This window comes from Symphalangus syndactylus, chromosome 8 (assembly GCF_028878055.3).
Source record: "Symphalangus syndactylus isolate Jambi chromosome 8, NHGRI_mSymSyn1-v2.1_pri, whole genome shotgun sequence".
Taxonomy (NCBI): domain Eukaryota; kingdom Metazoa; phylum Chordata; class Mammalia; order Primates; family Hylobatidae; genus Symphalangus; species Symphalangus syndactylus.
Genome location: NC_072430.2, coordinates 68090785 through 68106199, shown reverse-complemented (window position 1 = coordinate 68106199; position 15415 = coordinate 68090785). Strand labels below are relative to the sequence as shown.

Below are 15415 nucleotides of genomic sequence, written 5' to 3'. Positions count from 1 at the left end.
CCAAGTGTCCATCAACAGATGAATTGATAAAGAAAATGTGCTACATATACACAATGAAGTACTATTTAGCCATAAAAAATGAGATCCAGTCATTTACAACAACATAGATGTAACTGGAGGTCATTATGTTAAATAAGCCAGGCATAGAAAGATAAGCGTTCTATTTCTCACTTATTTGTGTGATCTAAAAATTAAAGCAATTGAACTCATGAAGATAGAGAGTAGATGGATAGTTACCAGAGGCCAGGAAGGGTAGTTGGGGGTGGGGAAGAAGGGGGAGGGTTAATGCATGCAAAAATACAGTTAGAAAGAATAAATAATAAGACCTAGTATTTACTATCACAACAAGGTGACCATAGTAAAAAATAATTTAATTGTACATTTTAAAATAACTAAAAGACTGTAACTGGATTACTTGTAACACAGGGATAAATGCTTGAGGTGATGGATACCTCATTTATCTTACTGTAATTATTAGTCATTGCATGCCTGTATCAAAATATCTCATGTAAACCTTAAATATATACACATACTATGTATCCATCAATATTAAATATGGCCAGGTATGGTGGCTCACACCTGTAATGCCAGCACTTTGGGAGGCCAAAACTGGCAGATCACAAAGTCAAGAGACCGAGACCATCCTGGTCAACCTGGTGAAACCTCATCTCTACTAAAAATACAAAAATTAGCTGGGCGTGATGGCACGTGCCTGTAATCCCAGCTACTCGGGAGGCTGAGGCAGGAGGCTGAGGCAGGAGCAGGCTGAGCATGGTGGCTCACATCTGTAATCCCAGCATTTTGGGAGGCCAAGGTGGGAGGATTGCTTGAGCCCAAAAGTTTCAGACTAGCCTGCACAACATAGTGAAACCCCACCTCTACAAAAAATTATAAGTGCTTGGTGGCGGGTGCTTGTAATCCCAGCTACTTAGGAAGCTGAGGCAGGAGAATCACTTGAACCCGGCAGGTGGAGGTTTCGGTGAGCCGAGATTGTGCCATCGCACTCCAGCCTGGGTGACAGAGGGAGACTCCATCTCAAAAAAAAAAAAGAAAAAAAGAAAGAAAAATTAGCCAGGCTTGGTGGTGCATGTTTGTAGTCCAAGCAACTTGGGGGGCTGAGGTAGGAGGATCATTAGAGCCCAGAAGGTTGAGGTTGCAGTGAGCCATGTTGACACCACTGAACTCCAATCTGGGCAACAGAGGAAGAGCCTGCCTCAAAAAAGAGAAAGGAGGGAAGCAAGGAAGGAAGAAAAGAACGGAGGGAGGGAGAGAGGGAGGGAGGGAGGAAGCCAAGAAGGAAGGAAAGGAGGGAGGGAGGGAGGGAGAGAGGGAGGAGCAATGGAAATAGCAAAACACTAGCTACATACAATCAGCTATATTTTTCCTCATAAGTTTTATAAATTATATTTGATGATGAAAACAAGAATCATAACACCCTTAGATACTCAAGACAGTAATATTTAAAAGTAGGGAAAGAAAAAAAGACTCGAATGGAAATGAAGCTTCTACACTTCACTTAAAGCGACGAAATGTTTATACCACTAGAATATTATATCATGCATGTATATTGAAGTATCCAGAAAAACCACTACAATAATTATGCAAAGAGATGCACACAAAACAGTATAAATATATCAAGATACAATCCTAAAATAACCTTCAATTAACCTACAGGAATGCAAAAATGAGAAACAGAAGTATGAGAAACAAAGAGAACAATGAGAAAACAAATAATAAACAAGCACACAAGTTACAGCATATACAAATTAACTTAAATATAAATAGCCTAAATACAACAATCAAAAGACAGAGGTCAAAAATATGGGGAAGGGAACCATGGTCCAACTGTATGCTGCTGCTTAGAAGAAACTCAGTTTACATTCAAGGCCATAGTAGGGTGAAAGTAAACAAATAGGAAAAAATATAGTATTCAAATTTTACTTAGAAAGAAAAGCGCAAAAAGCTACATTAATATCTAACAAAGGCTTCAGTGCAAGAAAATCACCATGCACAAAGAGGGATATTATATATAATAAAAAGATCAATCTACCAGAAAGGAATAACGATCATAAATATGTCCATAATAAACCTGTGGAAATCAACACACTTCTAAATAATCCAGGAGTCAAAGAGAAACTTTAAAAAAAATTAAATACATAGAACTGAGTCAAAATAAAAATATAACATATAAAAATTTGTAGGACACAGCTAAAGCAGTGCTGAGGGTCATTTATAACATTACGTGCTTACATTAGAAATGAGAAATTTTCTCAAACTTATTATCTAGTTTCCAATATCAAAAACTAGAACAAGAGCAGTATTCATTCAAATCAAGCAGAAGAAAAGAAATAATAGAGAGCAGCAATCAACAGAATTAAAAATAAAATGAAAGGAAAGTCAATGATAGAAAGCTGAATCTTTGGAAAAAAAATCAATAAAGTTGATAAACCACTAGCAATACTTTTAAAAAGGACAAAATACACACATGTTCAACATCAGAAATGAAAGAAAGGATATCACTACAGATGCAGCAGCTTATTGTTTATTTTAAAACAATCAGAAAACATTTCTAACAGCTCTAAAATCATAAATTTGACAACTCAGAATTGGAAGAATTCCATGGAAATCAGAAACTACAGTAACTCAACCAACATAATAATATAGGCAGTATAAATAGCCCTATAAGCATCAAAAAACTAAATTCATAATTTAAAACATTCTGAAAGAAAAATCTCCAGGTCAGACAGTTCCACTAGAGAATTCTACCATTTCAATAATTGCTATCAATATTAAATAACCTCTTCTAGAATATAGAAGAGGGAGCATTTCCAAATTCATTTTATGAGGCTGGCACTGTCCTGATAGCTAAACCATACAATGACAATTTAAAAAAGCAAACAAATCAATCAATCAACCAAACTATAAACCGATATCACCAATAAACTGGGACACAATAATCCCTAATAAAATATGAGCAAATCAAATTCCAGAATATATAAAAAGAATGATACATGATGACTAAAATGGATTTATTTCATGTATACAAGGGCAAGACTGATTCAACACTAAGAAATTAACCAATGTAATCCATCATATCACTAAGTTATGGGAAAAAATATGATCATGGAAATTGACACAGAAAATGCATCTCACAAAATTGAACACTCCTTTATAATAAAAACTCTGAGCAATTTAAAATAGATGGGAATTACTTCAACTTGATAAAGGCCATCCAAAAATACTGACAGCTAAAGTTGAGGAAAGGATGTCTCACTGTTTTTTTTTTATTTGTTTTATTTTGTTTTTTTGAGACAGAGTCTCACTCTGTCACCCAGGCTGAAGTACACTGGCATGATTTCAGCTCACTGCAACCTCCACCTCCCAGGCTGAGGTGATTCTCATGCCTCAGCCTTCCAAGTAGCTGAGATTACAAGTGTGCACCACCACACCCAGCTAATTTTTGTATTTCTAGTAGAGACAAGGTTTCTCCATGTTGGCCAGGCTGGTCTCGAACTCCTGGCCTCAAGTGATCCACCTGCCTCAGCCTCCCGAAGTGCTGGGATTACAAGTGTGAGCCACCAAGCCCAGCTTCACCACTCTTACACAACATAATACTGAAAGTTCTAGCCATGGAAATAAAGAAAGAAAAAATGATAAAAAGCATATGCTTTTGAATGAGAAAAAACACACAAACGAACTATCCCTGTCTACAGATGACACGATTATCTACATGTAAGATGGCAAGGAATCTAAAAAACATACAAAAACCTCCTAAAAAGGGAGATCAGCAAGGTCAGAGGATACAATGTCAACAAACAAAATTCAATCACTTCTCTGTATATAGATAGCAACAACGAATATGCAGTAACCAAAATTAAAAACACAATATTACTTGCAATCGCTCCAAAGAAAATGAAATAGTTATACACTTAACAACACATGTAGAGAATCTCTGGACTGAAAATTACAAAATAGTGATAAAAGAAATCAAAGAAGACCCAAATAAATGGAAAGACATAGCACATTCATGTTTGGGGAGAATTACCATAGTAAAGATGTCTATTTCCCTCAAATTGATCTATAAGCTAAGCTCAATCATTCTCAAAAGCCCAGCAAGTTTTTTTTTTTTTTTGCAGGCTCAGAAAGATTATTCTAAAATTTACATGGAAAGGTAGAGATATTTTGATAACTAAACTAATGGTGACAAAGAAGAATAACTCGTGAGGAATTATTCTACATGATATTAAGAATTACTATATAGCAAGGGTAATTAAGGTAGCATGATGTTGGCAAACGTATGGATACACAGATGAATGGAAGAAAATGCAGAACACAGAAATAGACCAATGCAGATTATATTGAAGTGATCTTTTTCAAGGGTACACAATTCAATAGAGGAAAATAGCTTTTTCAACAAATTTGGTCAGAGCAATTGAACATCTGTAGGCAATAATTAGAACCTCAATGTAAATCACACTTTATACAAAAATTAACTCAAAATATATCATAGACTCAAAAGTAAAACTTTAGAAGTTAAAAATAGAAGAAAATCTTCAACCATTATGATCAAGGATTAGGCAAAGAGTTCTCAGACTTAACCTAAAAGCAGTACTAATTAAAGGAAAATTGATAAATTGGACATCATTGAACATTTAAAAAAAACCCTCTTGTTCTACAAAATACCCTGTTAAAAGGATGAAAAGTCAAACCTCAAACTGGGAGAACATATTTGCAAGCCACATAACCATCAAAAGACTTGTATCCAGAATATACAAAGAAATTGCAAAACTCAATAATAAAGAGCAATGTAATCAGAAAATGAGAAAAACACATTAACAGAGATTTCACTAGAGAGGGTACTCAGATGGCAAAGAAGCACCTGAAAATATGTTGTCAACATCATTAGCCATCGGGGAAATGCAAATTAAAACTATGGAGAGATTCCATTAAATATCTGTCAGAATAGCTAAAATTTTTAAATAGTGATAAAAGCAAAAAATACTGGCAAACATATCATAAAAGTGGATTACTCATGTATCACTCTTTGAAATGTAAAATGGTACAGGCGCTCTGAAAAGCAATTTGGGATTTTCTATTAAACAAAATACTTAATTACCATATGACCCTACAATTACACTCAAGAGCATTTGTCCCAGAAAAAATAAAAACTTATGCTCACACAAAAGTTGTACAAGAATATTAAAGCAGCTTATTTGTGATAGCTAAAAACTGGAAACTGTCCCTTCGCTCTTCAACAGGTCAATTGTTAAACAAATCGAGATTATATATATATATATATATATATATATATATATATATATAATAGAATACTACTCAGCAATAAAAAGGAACAAAATATTGATACATTCAACAACTTGGCTGAATGGCCTGCAAGATTTTGCTGCAAGAAAAAAACAGAAGGCTACATAGTGTGTGATTCAATTTATGTAATATATTTGAGATGACAAAAATTTTAGACATAGAAGACAGATTAGCAGTATCCACAGTTTAGGGTTCGTGGGTGTGAGGCAGAAGGGACGTAGATACAGTTGTAATAAAGCAACAGGAAGGATTTTCTTGTAGTATTGGAACTGTTCACTGTCTTGACTGTGGTGGTGGATACAAGAACCTACACAGGTGATAAAAAATGTGTAGAAATTAATAACACACATGCACACACACACACACACACACACCCCTTCAACCCTATCACACCAAAAGAAAGGCAGTGCTCTCCTTATATTGCAACCATGGTGAGAAATAGACTTCTGATGAGAGAGGGCATATACTCTGGAAACAAGAAAAAAATCTCTGTTTTCAAGGACAGAAGCATCTTCAACCTGTCTCTCCATACATACCACAAACAAGCAAATCTGAGTGCCAGTCATAGATATGTCAAAGTGCAGAATGCATCCAAAACGGTTCTACTTAAATTGCAAAACACAAATTAAATATTTATACTGGGTTAATAGCTTGTTTTTTTCCTACCATGTGTCTACTGTTTGATTCCTATGCAAAATGGAATGATGTGCTAAATCAGAACTTCTCAACAACACAAAGAAAAATAATTGAGGATCTAAATTTAGTTTATAGAAATGAAAAAGAAAGGGATTTTTTTTTTTTTTGAGACAGGGTCTCACTTTGTCACCCAGGCTGGAGTGCAGTGGTGTGATCTCAGCTCGCTGTAGCCTTTACCTCTTGGGTTCAAGTGATCCTCTTGCTTCAGCCCTACAAGTAGCTGGGACTACAGGCATGCGCCACCACTCCCAGGTATTTTTTTTTTTTTTTTGTATTTTTTGTAGAGGTGGGGTTTCACCATGTTGCCCAGGCTGGTCTCCAACTCCTGAGCTCAAATGATCCACCCACCTTGGCCTCCCAAAGTGCTACGTGCTAGGATTACAGGCATGAGCCAGCCTGAATAAAAGGGAATTTTTTAAAAGGTATATATCTAATACCATGTAATCCGCAGAAAATATTCCAAATTAATTCTGTAGGTGGTGGGCAAATACAGGCAAAAGAAAACACCTATGGAAACCACATTCTGCTGGGGAAAAGGAGGACCATACATGTATGTATATAAATAAAGAAACACTTTAAATTTTAACACTAACTTTGATAGATAAATTTATGATGAACAGAAATATACTTTTTAATATTAAAAAACAACAAATGAATCATCATTCATCCTGGTTAAATAAATAATTTGTAACAACCAAGCCAGTCACTTAGCTCTTTTTTATACTTACATCCATCCATATTTTTCAACCAGTCTCAGAAGAACAGCACTTTAATTTTTTTGAAACTAAACATTTGCCTAATTTAAAATTTAGTAAAGTGAACCTGACAATACTTTAAAATTAAATTAAAATGTGAATACAAGTTTGCAAAAATTCAATTATTAATACATTCAATTGTTGAATGTTTTTTTTTAATAAAAATAACAGAGAATGAGGTTTCATTTCTTACAAACACTACAATTTTCTAAAAATGTGTCCTTTGAGTTCAACTGTAAGGAAACTATGTCAGAAAAAATACAGAATATTCCTTTGACCCTCATTTTTATTTAAAGAGTATTCAAAATGTCAGCATGAACTATGAAGATTACATACCCAATTAGAGGAATTTCTGTTGTTTTATTTTCTATTGAAATAAGTAGTCGGTCAAAAGTGTCTTCATTTTTATCAGGATGATATTCCACCATAGCTGTCATCTGAAGGCCAGAAGCAAGTTCTTTATCCAGACTTGTCAACATCAGTTTGAACTTCAGTGGGAGAAAGAGAATCAAATTATACATCTTAACACCTTATTAAAAAAAATACCATGGCCGGGCACAATGGCTTACACCTGTAATCCCAGCACTTTGGGAGGTGGAGGCCAGCGGATCATGAGGTCAGGAGATCGAGACCATCCTGACCAACATGGTGAAACCGCTTCTCTACTAAAATACAAAAAATTAGCCGGGCGTGGTGGTACACAGCTATAGTCCCAGCTACTCAGGAGGCTGAGGCAGGGGAATTGTGTGAACCCATAAGGTGGAGATTGCAGTGAGCCGAGATCGCGCCATTGCACCCCGGCCTGGGTGACAGAGCAAGACTCGGTCTCAAAAAATAAATAAATAAATAACGTGAGCAACTATAGTTAGGAGTGTTATATTATTATCAAAATACAGGCTCTATTCCTGCCCTAATGCCAAAGATTTTCTAATTTTAATTTTATTTTTAATTGACAAATAATTGTATATATTCATTGAGTACAATATGATGTACTAATACAGGTATACATTGTGGAATGAGCAAATCAGGCTAATTAACATATCCATCATATCACTTATTTATTTGTACTGGGAACATTTAAAATCCATTCTTTTAGCAATTTTGAGATATACATTTTTTTTTTTTTTTGAGATGGAGTCTCACTCTGTTGCCCAGGCTGGAGTGCAGTGGCGTGATCTCTGCTCACTGCAAGCTCCGCCTCCCTGGTTCATGCCGTTCTCCTGCCTCAGACTCCCGAGTAGCTGGGACTACAGGCGCCCGCCACCACGGCCGGCTAATTTTTTGTATTTTTTTAGTAGAGACGGGGTTTCACTGTGTTAGCCATGATGGTCTCAATCTCCTGACCTCATGATCCACCCGTCTTGGCCTCCCAAAGTACTAGGATTACAGGCGTGAGCCACCGTGCCCAGCCATACAATACTTTATTATTAACTATAGTCACCTTGCTGTACAACAGATCACCGGAACTCATTCTTCCTGTTTAACTGAAACTTTGTACGCTTTGACCAACATTTTTCCTTTCTCTGCCCACCCCAACCCTCAGCCTTTGGTAACCACTATTCTACTCTACTTCTACGAGTTTGAATTTTTGTATTTCACATATAAGTAAGAGCATGTGATATTTGTCTTATGTACCTAAAGACAAAGACTTAATGCTCATGTTTACACCTATCTGATTCTAGATATTTAAGATATGCTTTCAAGAGTACACAACTTGAATCTGACAATGCAGGTAGCTAAGAAACATATAAATCCCGACGGGCTACTTTAAAAATATAAGATACTTATAGAACTAACGTGGCTTCTATTCTAACAAGCTTAAAATCTGAATACAGAAAAAAGAACCACCTAATAAAAATGTTGCTCAATCATATACATACATAATATATACCCACATGCACGTACGTGTGTGTGTGTGTATGTGTGTGTGTGTGTGTGTATGTGTGTGTGTGTGTGTGTGTGTATATATATATATACACTTCTTTTTTTTTGAGACGGAGTCTCGCTCTGTCACCAGGCTGGAGTGCAGTGGCGCAATCTCAGCTCACTGCAACCTCCATCTCCCAGGTTCAAGCAATTCTCCTGCCTCAGTCTCCTGAGTAGCTGGGATTACAGGTGTGCACCACCATGCCCAGCTAATTTCTGTATTTTCAATAGAGACGTGGTTTCACCATGTTGGCCAGGATGGTCTAAATCTCTTGACCGCATGATCTGCCCGCCTCGGCCTCCCAAAGTGCTGGGAATCACAGGCATGAGCCATCGTGCCCGGCCCTCATATGTATATTTTATATGCTTTATCCATGGGAATTTGAGCTTCATAACTTGGAGGAAATATAAAAGAAGAATATAACAAAGAGGATAAAAACACTTTTGTTCTAGTAAGACGTTTGCTAGATGCCAGGAAAAATATAAAGGGAGAAAAAAGAGAAATAATATCTATTATGCATTTATAATGTGTCAAGCATTTTACATGTATTATCTTATATAAATACACTTCTACAGTCCTGCGAGGCTGATATTAAGGCTCTCAGTATATAGATGAGGGAACTGGGACATGTAAAGTATAATTAATGTCTGAAGTCACTCAGGAAGTGAAGACTCAAAAACATATCTATCTGACTCTAAATCATAAGCACTTCCTCCCCTTCAATTAGAAAGAGTCCCTCTCCTGAACATATAATCTCTTTAAGGAAGCAGACTACAAACCCCTTGAAAATTAAGTATAAGCCAGGGACTAGTTAAGCGCCATGTGAGTGATACAGACATAAGTGTCATGAAAATCCATGAGAGGACATGATTATTGTGGGCTAGAAAGGAGTGTACCTGGCCTAGTCCTAGCGAATGGATATTAAAGGTGGAGAAGCAGCAAGGAAGGTGCTCATTATAGGTGTAAAAATATCTCAGACACAAGCAGAAACAAGAATAAGCAAAATAGTCTCTCAGAAAGCAGATAGTAAGCCAGCCTCCCTGGGCAAGAGTCCTCAATCAGAAATAATGAAGGTTATGTTGAAAATGATTATTCAGGGATTCTAACGTGAGGCTGAGTCTAAATAGTGCTTTGCAGCAATTAAGGATATAGAGAAGTGGAGTGATTTGGAAAGAACACTGATGTGGGAGCTTCATGCTTTCAGCAAACAATGCTGATACCTCCTAACTACCACATTCCAACTCTCAACCCTCCTGCAATTGATAGAACAGAAGGAAAACAAGGGATACAATATTTTCCACATAAGCCTTTGGGTATTGGAAGTCCACATATCAGGTTTGACTATCTTCTTGTAAGTAAGCTACAGTTTCAAGAAGGAAAACCAGTACTTCAGAACCATGTGCTTTTGGTCAAACTGCATGTTGCTGAGCACTCTTAGTGCGATGCAAATGTGTGCAAGGCACCATCCCTACTCTTAGCAGTTTATGAGCTGAAAATGGAGGCAGTACTAACATTTAACAAGAGGCATAGGGACACAAATTCAAACTATAAGGAATGTCTGTAAATGAAAATGGTATCCAGTAAGACAGAAATAATTTGGGGATAAAATAATAAGAGACTTCTTAGAGAAAATGAGAACTCACATTGACCTTAAAAGATGAATGGGATTTGGAAAGGGATGATTCTTGCAGATGACAGGGTATGAAAATGTGGGTGAGAAGAAAAAGAAGTCTGAGTCATAAGGGAGAGGGGGCAGGTATGAGTAAGGCTGGTCTAACCAGACCAGAGGCCACACAAGCCATAAAAACACTCTTAGATGGATAGTGTTGGTAAGATTGACGGATGTTACTGAAAATCAGTAATAGTACTCTCAATTCTATTTTCTTTGAAGATAAAGTATGTGTCTTCTTACTTTTCTACCAGCAATCTATGACAAATAGTGGGTATTCAATATATAGGCTCAATGCAGGTTCTTGAGTCTGGGTGAAAAACAAGCACTGCTATATGTTAGAGGAATCATTTTCTGAGTAATTATAATAGTGATGATGACAATGACCTTTCCACAGCACCTTGTTTTTACTTTTTCTTATCCCCCTCCCCCACAAGATACACTTTTCACTATTTATCTAATTCCCTTTATGAAGGATCAGGAGTGCATTTCATAGTCTTGCAACAAAGAAAAATTCACACTGATATTGGCTTCTAACTACTAAGCATATCTGGATGTTCTCTTGTCAATGTCAAGACTTGTGGAATGAATTGTTTTCCATTATATCCTAGATATAAACTGAAATAAAACCAATTATAATATTTTTCTTGTTACTGCAAAGAAACCATCCATACAAGTGTCCCCTGAACATCCATAAAACAGTGGTTGTCCACATCCAAACATTACCACCAGCTTGTTTCAAAAGAAAGTATTTTCAGATACACATTTAATTGTTCAATAAATATGTGCTAAGGTAGTGAAATAACACAGCCTTTCCCTAATTTTACAGTATCTGGAGTAAGCAAGTACTTTTTGATTTAAAGAGGAGTTAATAGTCTCTTGAGATATACTTTTTAATAAAAATATTTAAATATGAAAATAATTAAAACCTGATTCCATTTATATGAAAGCCAAGGACAGGCTAAACTAATCTATGGTGTTAGAAATCAGAATAGTGGTCAGTTCCACAGGGTGATTACTCCAGGTACTGTAAGGAAGAAGCACTGGGGATCTTCTGGGGTGGTGAACATAGTCTATTATTTGATCCAGGTGGCAGCTAATGGAGATTATCTATCTAGCTATCTATCTACACACACACACGTATTTATTTTTTTGTAAATTCATCAAACTTTACTTTTGAGATCTGTGTACTTTAGTGTAAGTAAATAATACATCGATTTTTTTAACAGAGCAAAAATTAGAACATGGAAGTCATTTTTCTCATTGCTTTTCTAATCATTAACATAGGTTTTTCTACATATATACAAAGAAATATATGTAAATTTAATCTAAAATTGTGGACATCTTTTTTTTTTCTACACATATAGTCCAGCTGTATTCAACACTATTTTTTATTAGGAATATCTCTTGAACTTTTCAGTTATTTATTGCTTACATTTCAAAAATTCTTATCACATTTCCTATATCAAAAATTTGCCTGAGAAAATGTGATCATACTGAACTAATAACCATCCATTCACACACATGATGTAAAATAACACAGTGAGATACAGAGTAAATTCTGCCCACTTTAAATTAGAAGATAGAAACACCCTCTCAGAACATTAACTTTCTTGATGGTTAGATCTGTACTAAAACCCCCTCATTAGTTTCTAAGTTCTATGAGGGCAGGGCTGTGTCCATTCTGTATTCCTCATGTCTATTACCTGTTATATAGTAGGTGCTTAACAAATGTTTGTTAAAATATGAAATAATGAACCTTTCCACTAATCCTAAAGTTCCTGGAGTTATCAGGCACTCTATGATTCAAAGGGCAGTTAATAGAGAATTTTGTTCTCATAATTCTTAAGGCAACAGCAAAATCATAAAACCAAGTTGCACAGATTTTGGGATTAACAAGTTTCTAAACTCAGGTTGAAGAAATGGGAGGCTCTAGGTCAGCTTTTCTCCACCCTGCCCTCCCCATCTCCTAATCCTAAACAAAACAGAAAACAAAGAGGAAAAAAAAAAGAGCATACACACGGAAACCTGTCACTGTTTCCTGGGAAGCCCAATCCTCCCTCCATCCCCGCAGGAGCCAGATGACTACTCCCTGGAGCAAAGACAGACGCCATGTAAGGAGGCGCTCTCACAAGGTCCCGCTCCCAGCACCCCTTTGTGTGTCACCTGTGGCTTGATGGGCTCCTTAAATCGGATTTTCTGGTTCCAGCGGGAAAGATTATGCACAGTAATCGGGAGGCGGTACACCCTCCCGGCCACCGTGTCCAGGAACTTCACCTCAGCCGGGATCACCCGCAGCTGCATGTCTCTCCCCGAGCTATCCATATCCCGGGGGACGAGGGAACCCCTTTGGATGCTCATGGCGAGGGAACCTCTGTGGACGTTTATGGTGAGGGAACCCCTTTGGGTGTTCATGGCGAGGGAACCCCTTTGGGTGTTCATGGCTGCCCTCTCGGTAGCCAGAAAACAGACGAGGATCCGTCCGGCCAAGGATTAGCGTCGACGACCGTCGCTAGGCAACCATCAGACGCCAACCGCTAGTTTCAAGCCCTGCTCTCATTGGCGCCTCCCAACTTGCGCGAGTTGCTAACGGGAATAGAATAACTCTCAAGTCACAGGTGTCACCAGAGTAACTGAAAAACGCTGCGGCAGCCCCAACGTCAGAGGCACCTCACTTTGCCATGGCCTGGCAAGGTATTAAAATCACAGAAGCTTATTGGGCATTTTCCTGGACCTCTCTTAAGACCAAGTTTAAAGTACCATGCATTTTAAAGAAATCTGCCCACAGATGCACTGTAAACTGGCCGTATAATTCAATTAAAATTTACATTTACAAAGAAAAAAAAAGATCAGTGAAAGTGATGTACCCACGTGGTCTATTAAGGCAGGAGGATATAACAGAAAGGGAGAAATATAGCAAAGTCAGTGTCTGCCAGATGTCCTGCTCAGTGGTCTTCACGTCAGCGTTTCTGAATCAGGATGTGTCTTACAATAGCAAAATATTGGATTAATATAAATACCAATCAGTAGCGATGGATACAATAACTTACTGTTTGTTTATGATGAATAATAACGTAGATCTGCGTTGACATTAGATATCCATTATACAGTATTAAATTTTAAAATTGACCAAACACTATGCATATTGTGACACCTGTATCTTTTTAAATGCGCGCACACACACACACACACACACACAATGTAAAGGCAATCCTCTGGGTCTTTTGTTAAAATGCGGATTCTGTTTCAGTATGTCTGAAGCAAGGTCTAAGTATCTGTATTTATGACAAGCAAGCTCCCAGGTGATTACAATGCTTCTGGTTCCGGGGCCACACATTGAATATAGAGGCTTTAGGAACCTTGTTAACTATTCCAGCGTCCTCATTTGTGAAATGGTGTTGCTCAGGAGATAGAGATCACACATCTTCGCTGCTAGATGAGGACTTTTCCAACAAACTCATATTCACATTGCCCAGTCCCTACTCTCTCCTCGTCCTTCTTCTATTATATAAGAGTTTCAAAATATACCACGCACTTTCATTTCCTCCTTGCTACTGCACATTATGTTCACTCTGAGGAGAATGGCCTCTCCATCTGCCAGCCAAACAGTTAGTCATTCTTCAACAGTAAAACCTTTCCCACAACACTTTTACAAGTTTCTCACAGTACCAAGATGATAAAGAATTTCTTGCTTCATTTTCCACAGGATGCAGAGATTAATAAGTAGTTCTAAATACAAAGACAAGCAGTCACATTTCTTGGAACTGCTGTCAATAGTTGAAAAAGAGCAGAAGTGGTGATTATTATTTGTAAATTCTTAGGAATTCATAGATGCAAACCATCGACATTATCTTTCAAATTTCTATATATCTTGGTTTAACAAGTGGGAGATGTGAATCATGGCTGGAATTTTTATACTAGTCGCTACTACCATATCACAATACAAATCCCGTCCATGCTCCTGAGCCCCTAAGCAGGACCATTTTACAGCACTGAAATAACAATAGCTCATATAACGTGACTGAATCAAGACCACAGTTCATACAAAGCCCCCCAATTTCTGAAAAAACTGGAAACTCCAAAGAAGCCTCAAAACTCCCTAATTTTTTACTCTCAAGGAGAAAACCCAAGTCCGGACTTCTGTGTCTAATCCAAAGATATGGCAATAAAAATCAAATGAAGAACAATTTTGTTTATCTGTTCTGTTGGTATTCTCACCAACAAAGGAGGAATGTCACATAGCTCTACAAGTTCAACAAGCCTAAAGCTCAATCCATTGTCCTTAGTAACTATACATAAACCTTCTTGGCTTCTTATATATTCCTTTATCCACTCAAACTATTAATTTTAGATGAAATATTCTAATATTTGCATCACATGTTTAGCTCTAAACTCTCCTGTTCAGTTTCTACTTTCAAATAATGGCCATATAAAGACTTTTTAATTTTTTCAATTTTTAATTTTTGTTGGTATATAGTAGGTGTATATATGTATGGGTTACATAAGATGGTTTGATACAGGCATGTAATGTGAAATAAGTACATCATGGAGAATGGGGTATCCATCACCTCGAGCATTTAGCTTTTGTTACAAACAATTCAATTACATTCTTTTAGTTATTTTTAAATGTACAATTAAGTAATCATTGGCTATAGTCAAGTCACCCTGTTGTGCTAGCAAATAGTAGATCTTATTTATTCTTTTAAATGATTTTTTAATACATATTAAACATCCCCACCTCTCCCAATGCCCCCTACTACCCTTCCCAGCCTCTGGAAATCATCCTTCTACTCTCTTTATGCATGAGTTCACTGTTTTGATTCTTAGATCCCACATATAAGTGAGAACATGCAATGTTTCTCTTTCTGTGCCTGGCTTATTTCACTTGACATAATGATCTCCAGTTCCATCCACATTGTTGCAAATGACAGGACCTCATTCCTTTTTTATGTCTGAATAGTTCTCCATCGTGTATATGTACCCCATTTTTCTTTATCCATTTATCTGTTGACGGACACTTACGTTGCTTCCAAGTCTTAGCTATGA

At 36.9% G+C, this 15415-nt stretch overlaps 1 protein-coding gene across 1 annotated transcript in view; it reads right to left on the bottom strand.

Moving 5' to 3' along the window:
• The window catches only part of LOC129487942 (cilia- and flagella-associated protein 47), a 477840-nt gene extending 464933 nt beyond the window's left edge, over positions 1 to 12907 (bottom strand). Inside the window, exons 1-2 of the mRNA XM_055289494.2 lie at positions 12536 to 12907; positions 7110 to 7261 (exon numbers count right to left, since the gene is read on the bottom strand). Of these exons, the coding sequence (XP_055145469.1) occupies positions 7110 to 7261; positions 12536 to 12811 (428 nt within the window). The 5' untranslated portion in view covers positions 12812 to 12907. The remainder of the gene's footprint in view (positions 1 to 7109; positions 7262 to 12535) is intronic.
• Between the last annotated feature and the right edge of the window lie 2508 nt (positions 12908 to 15415).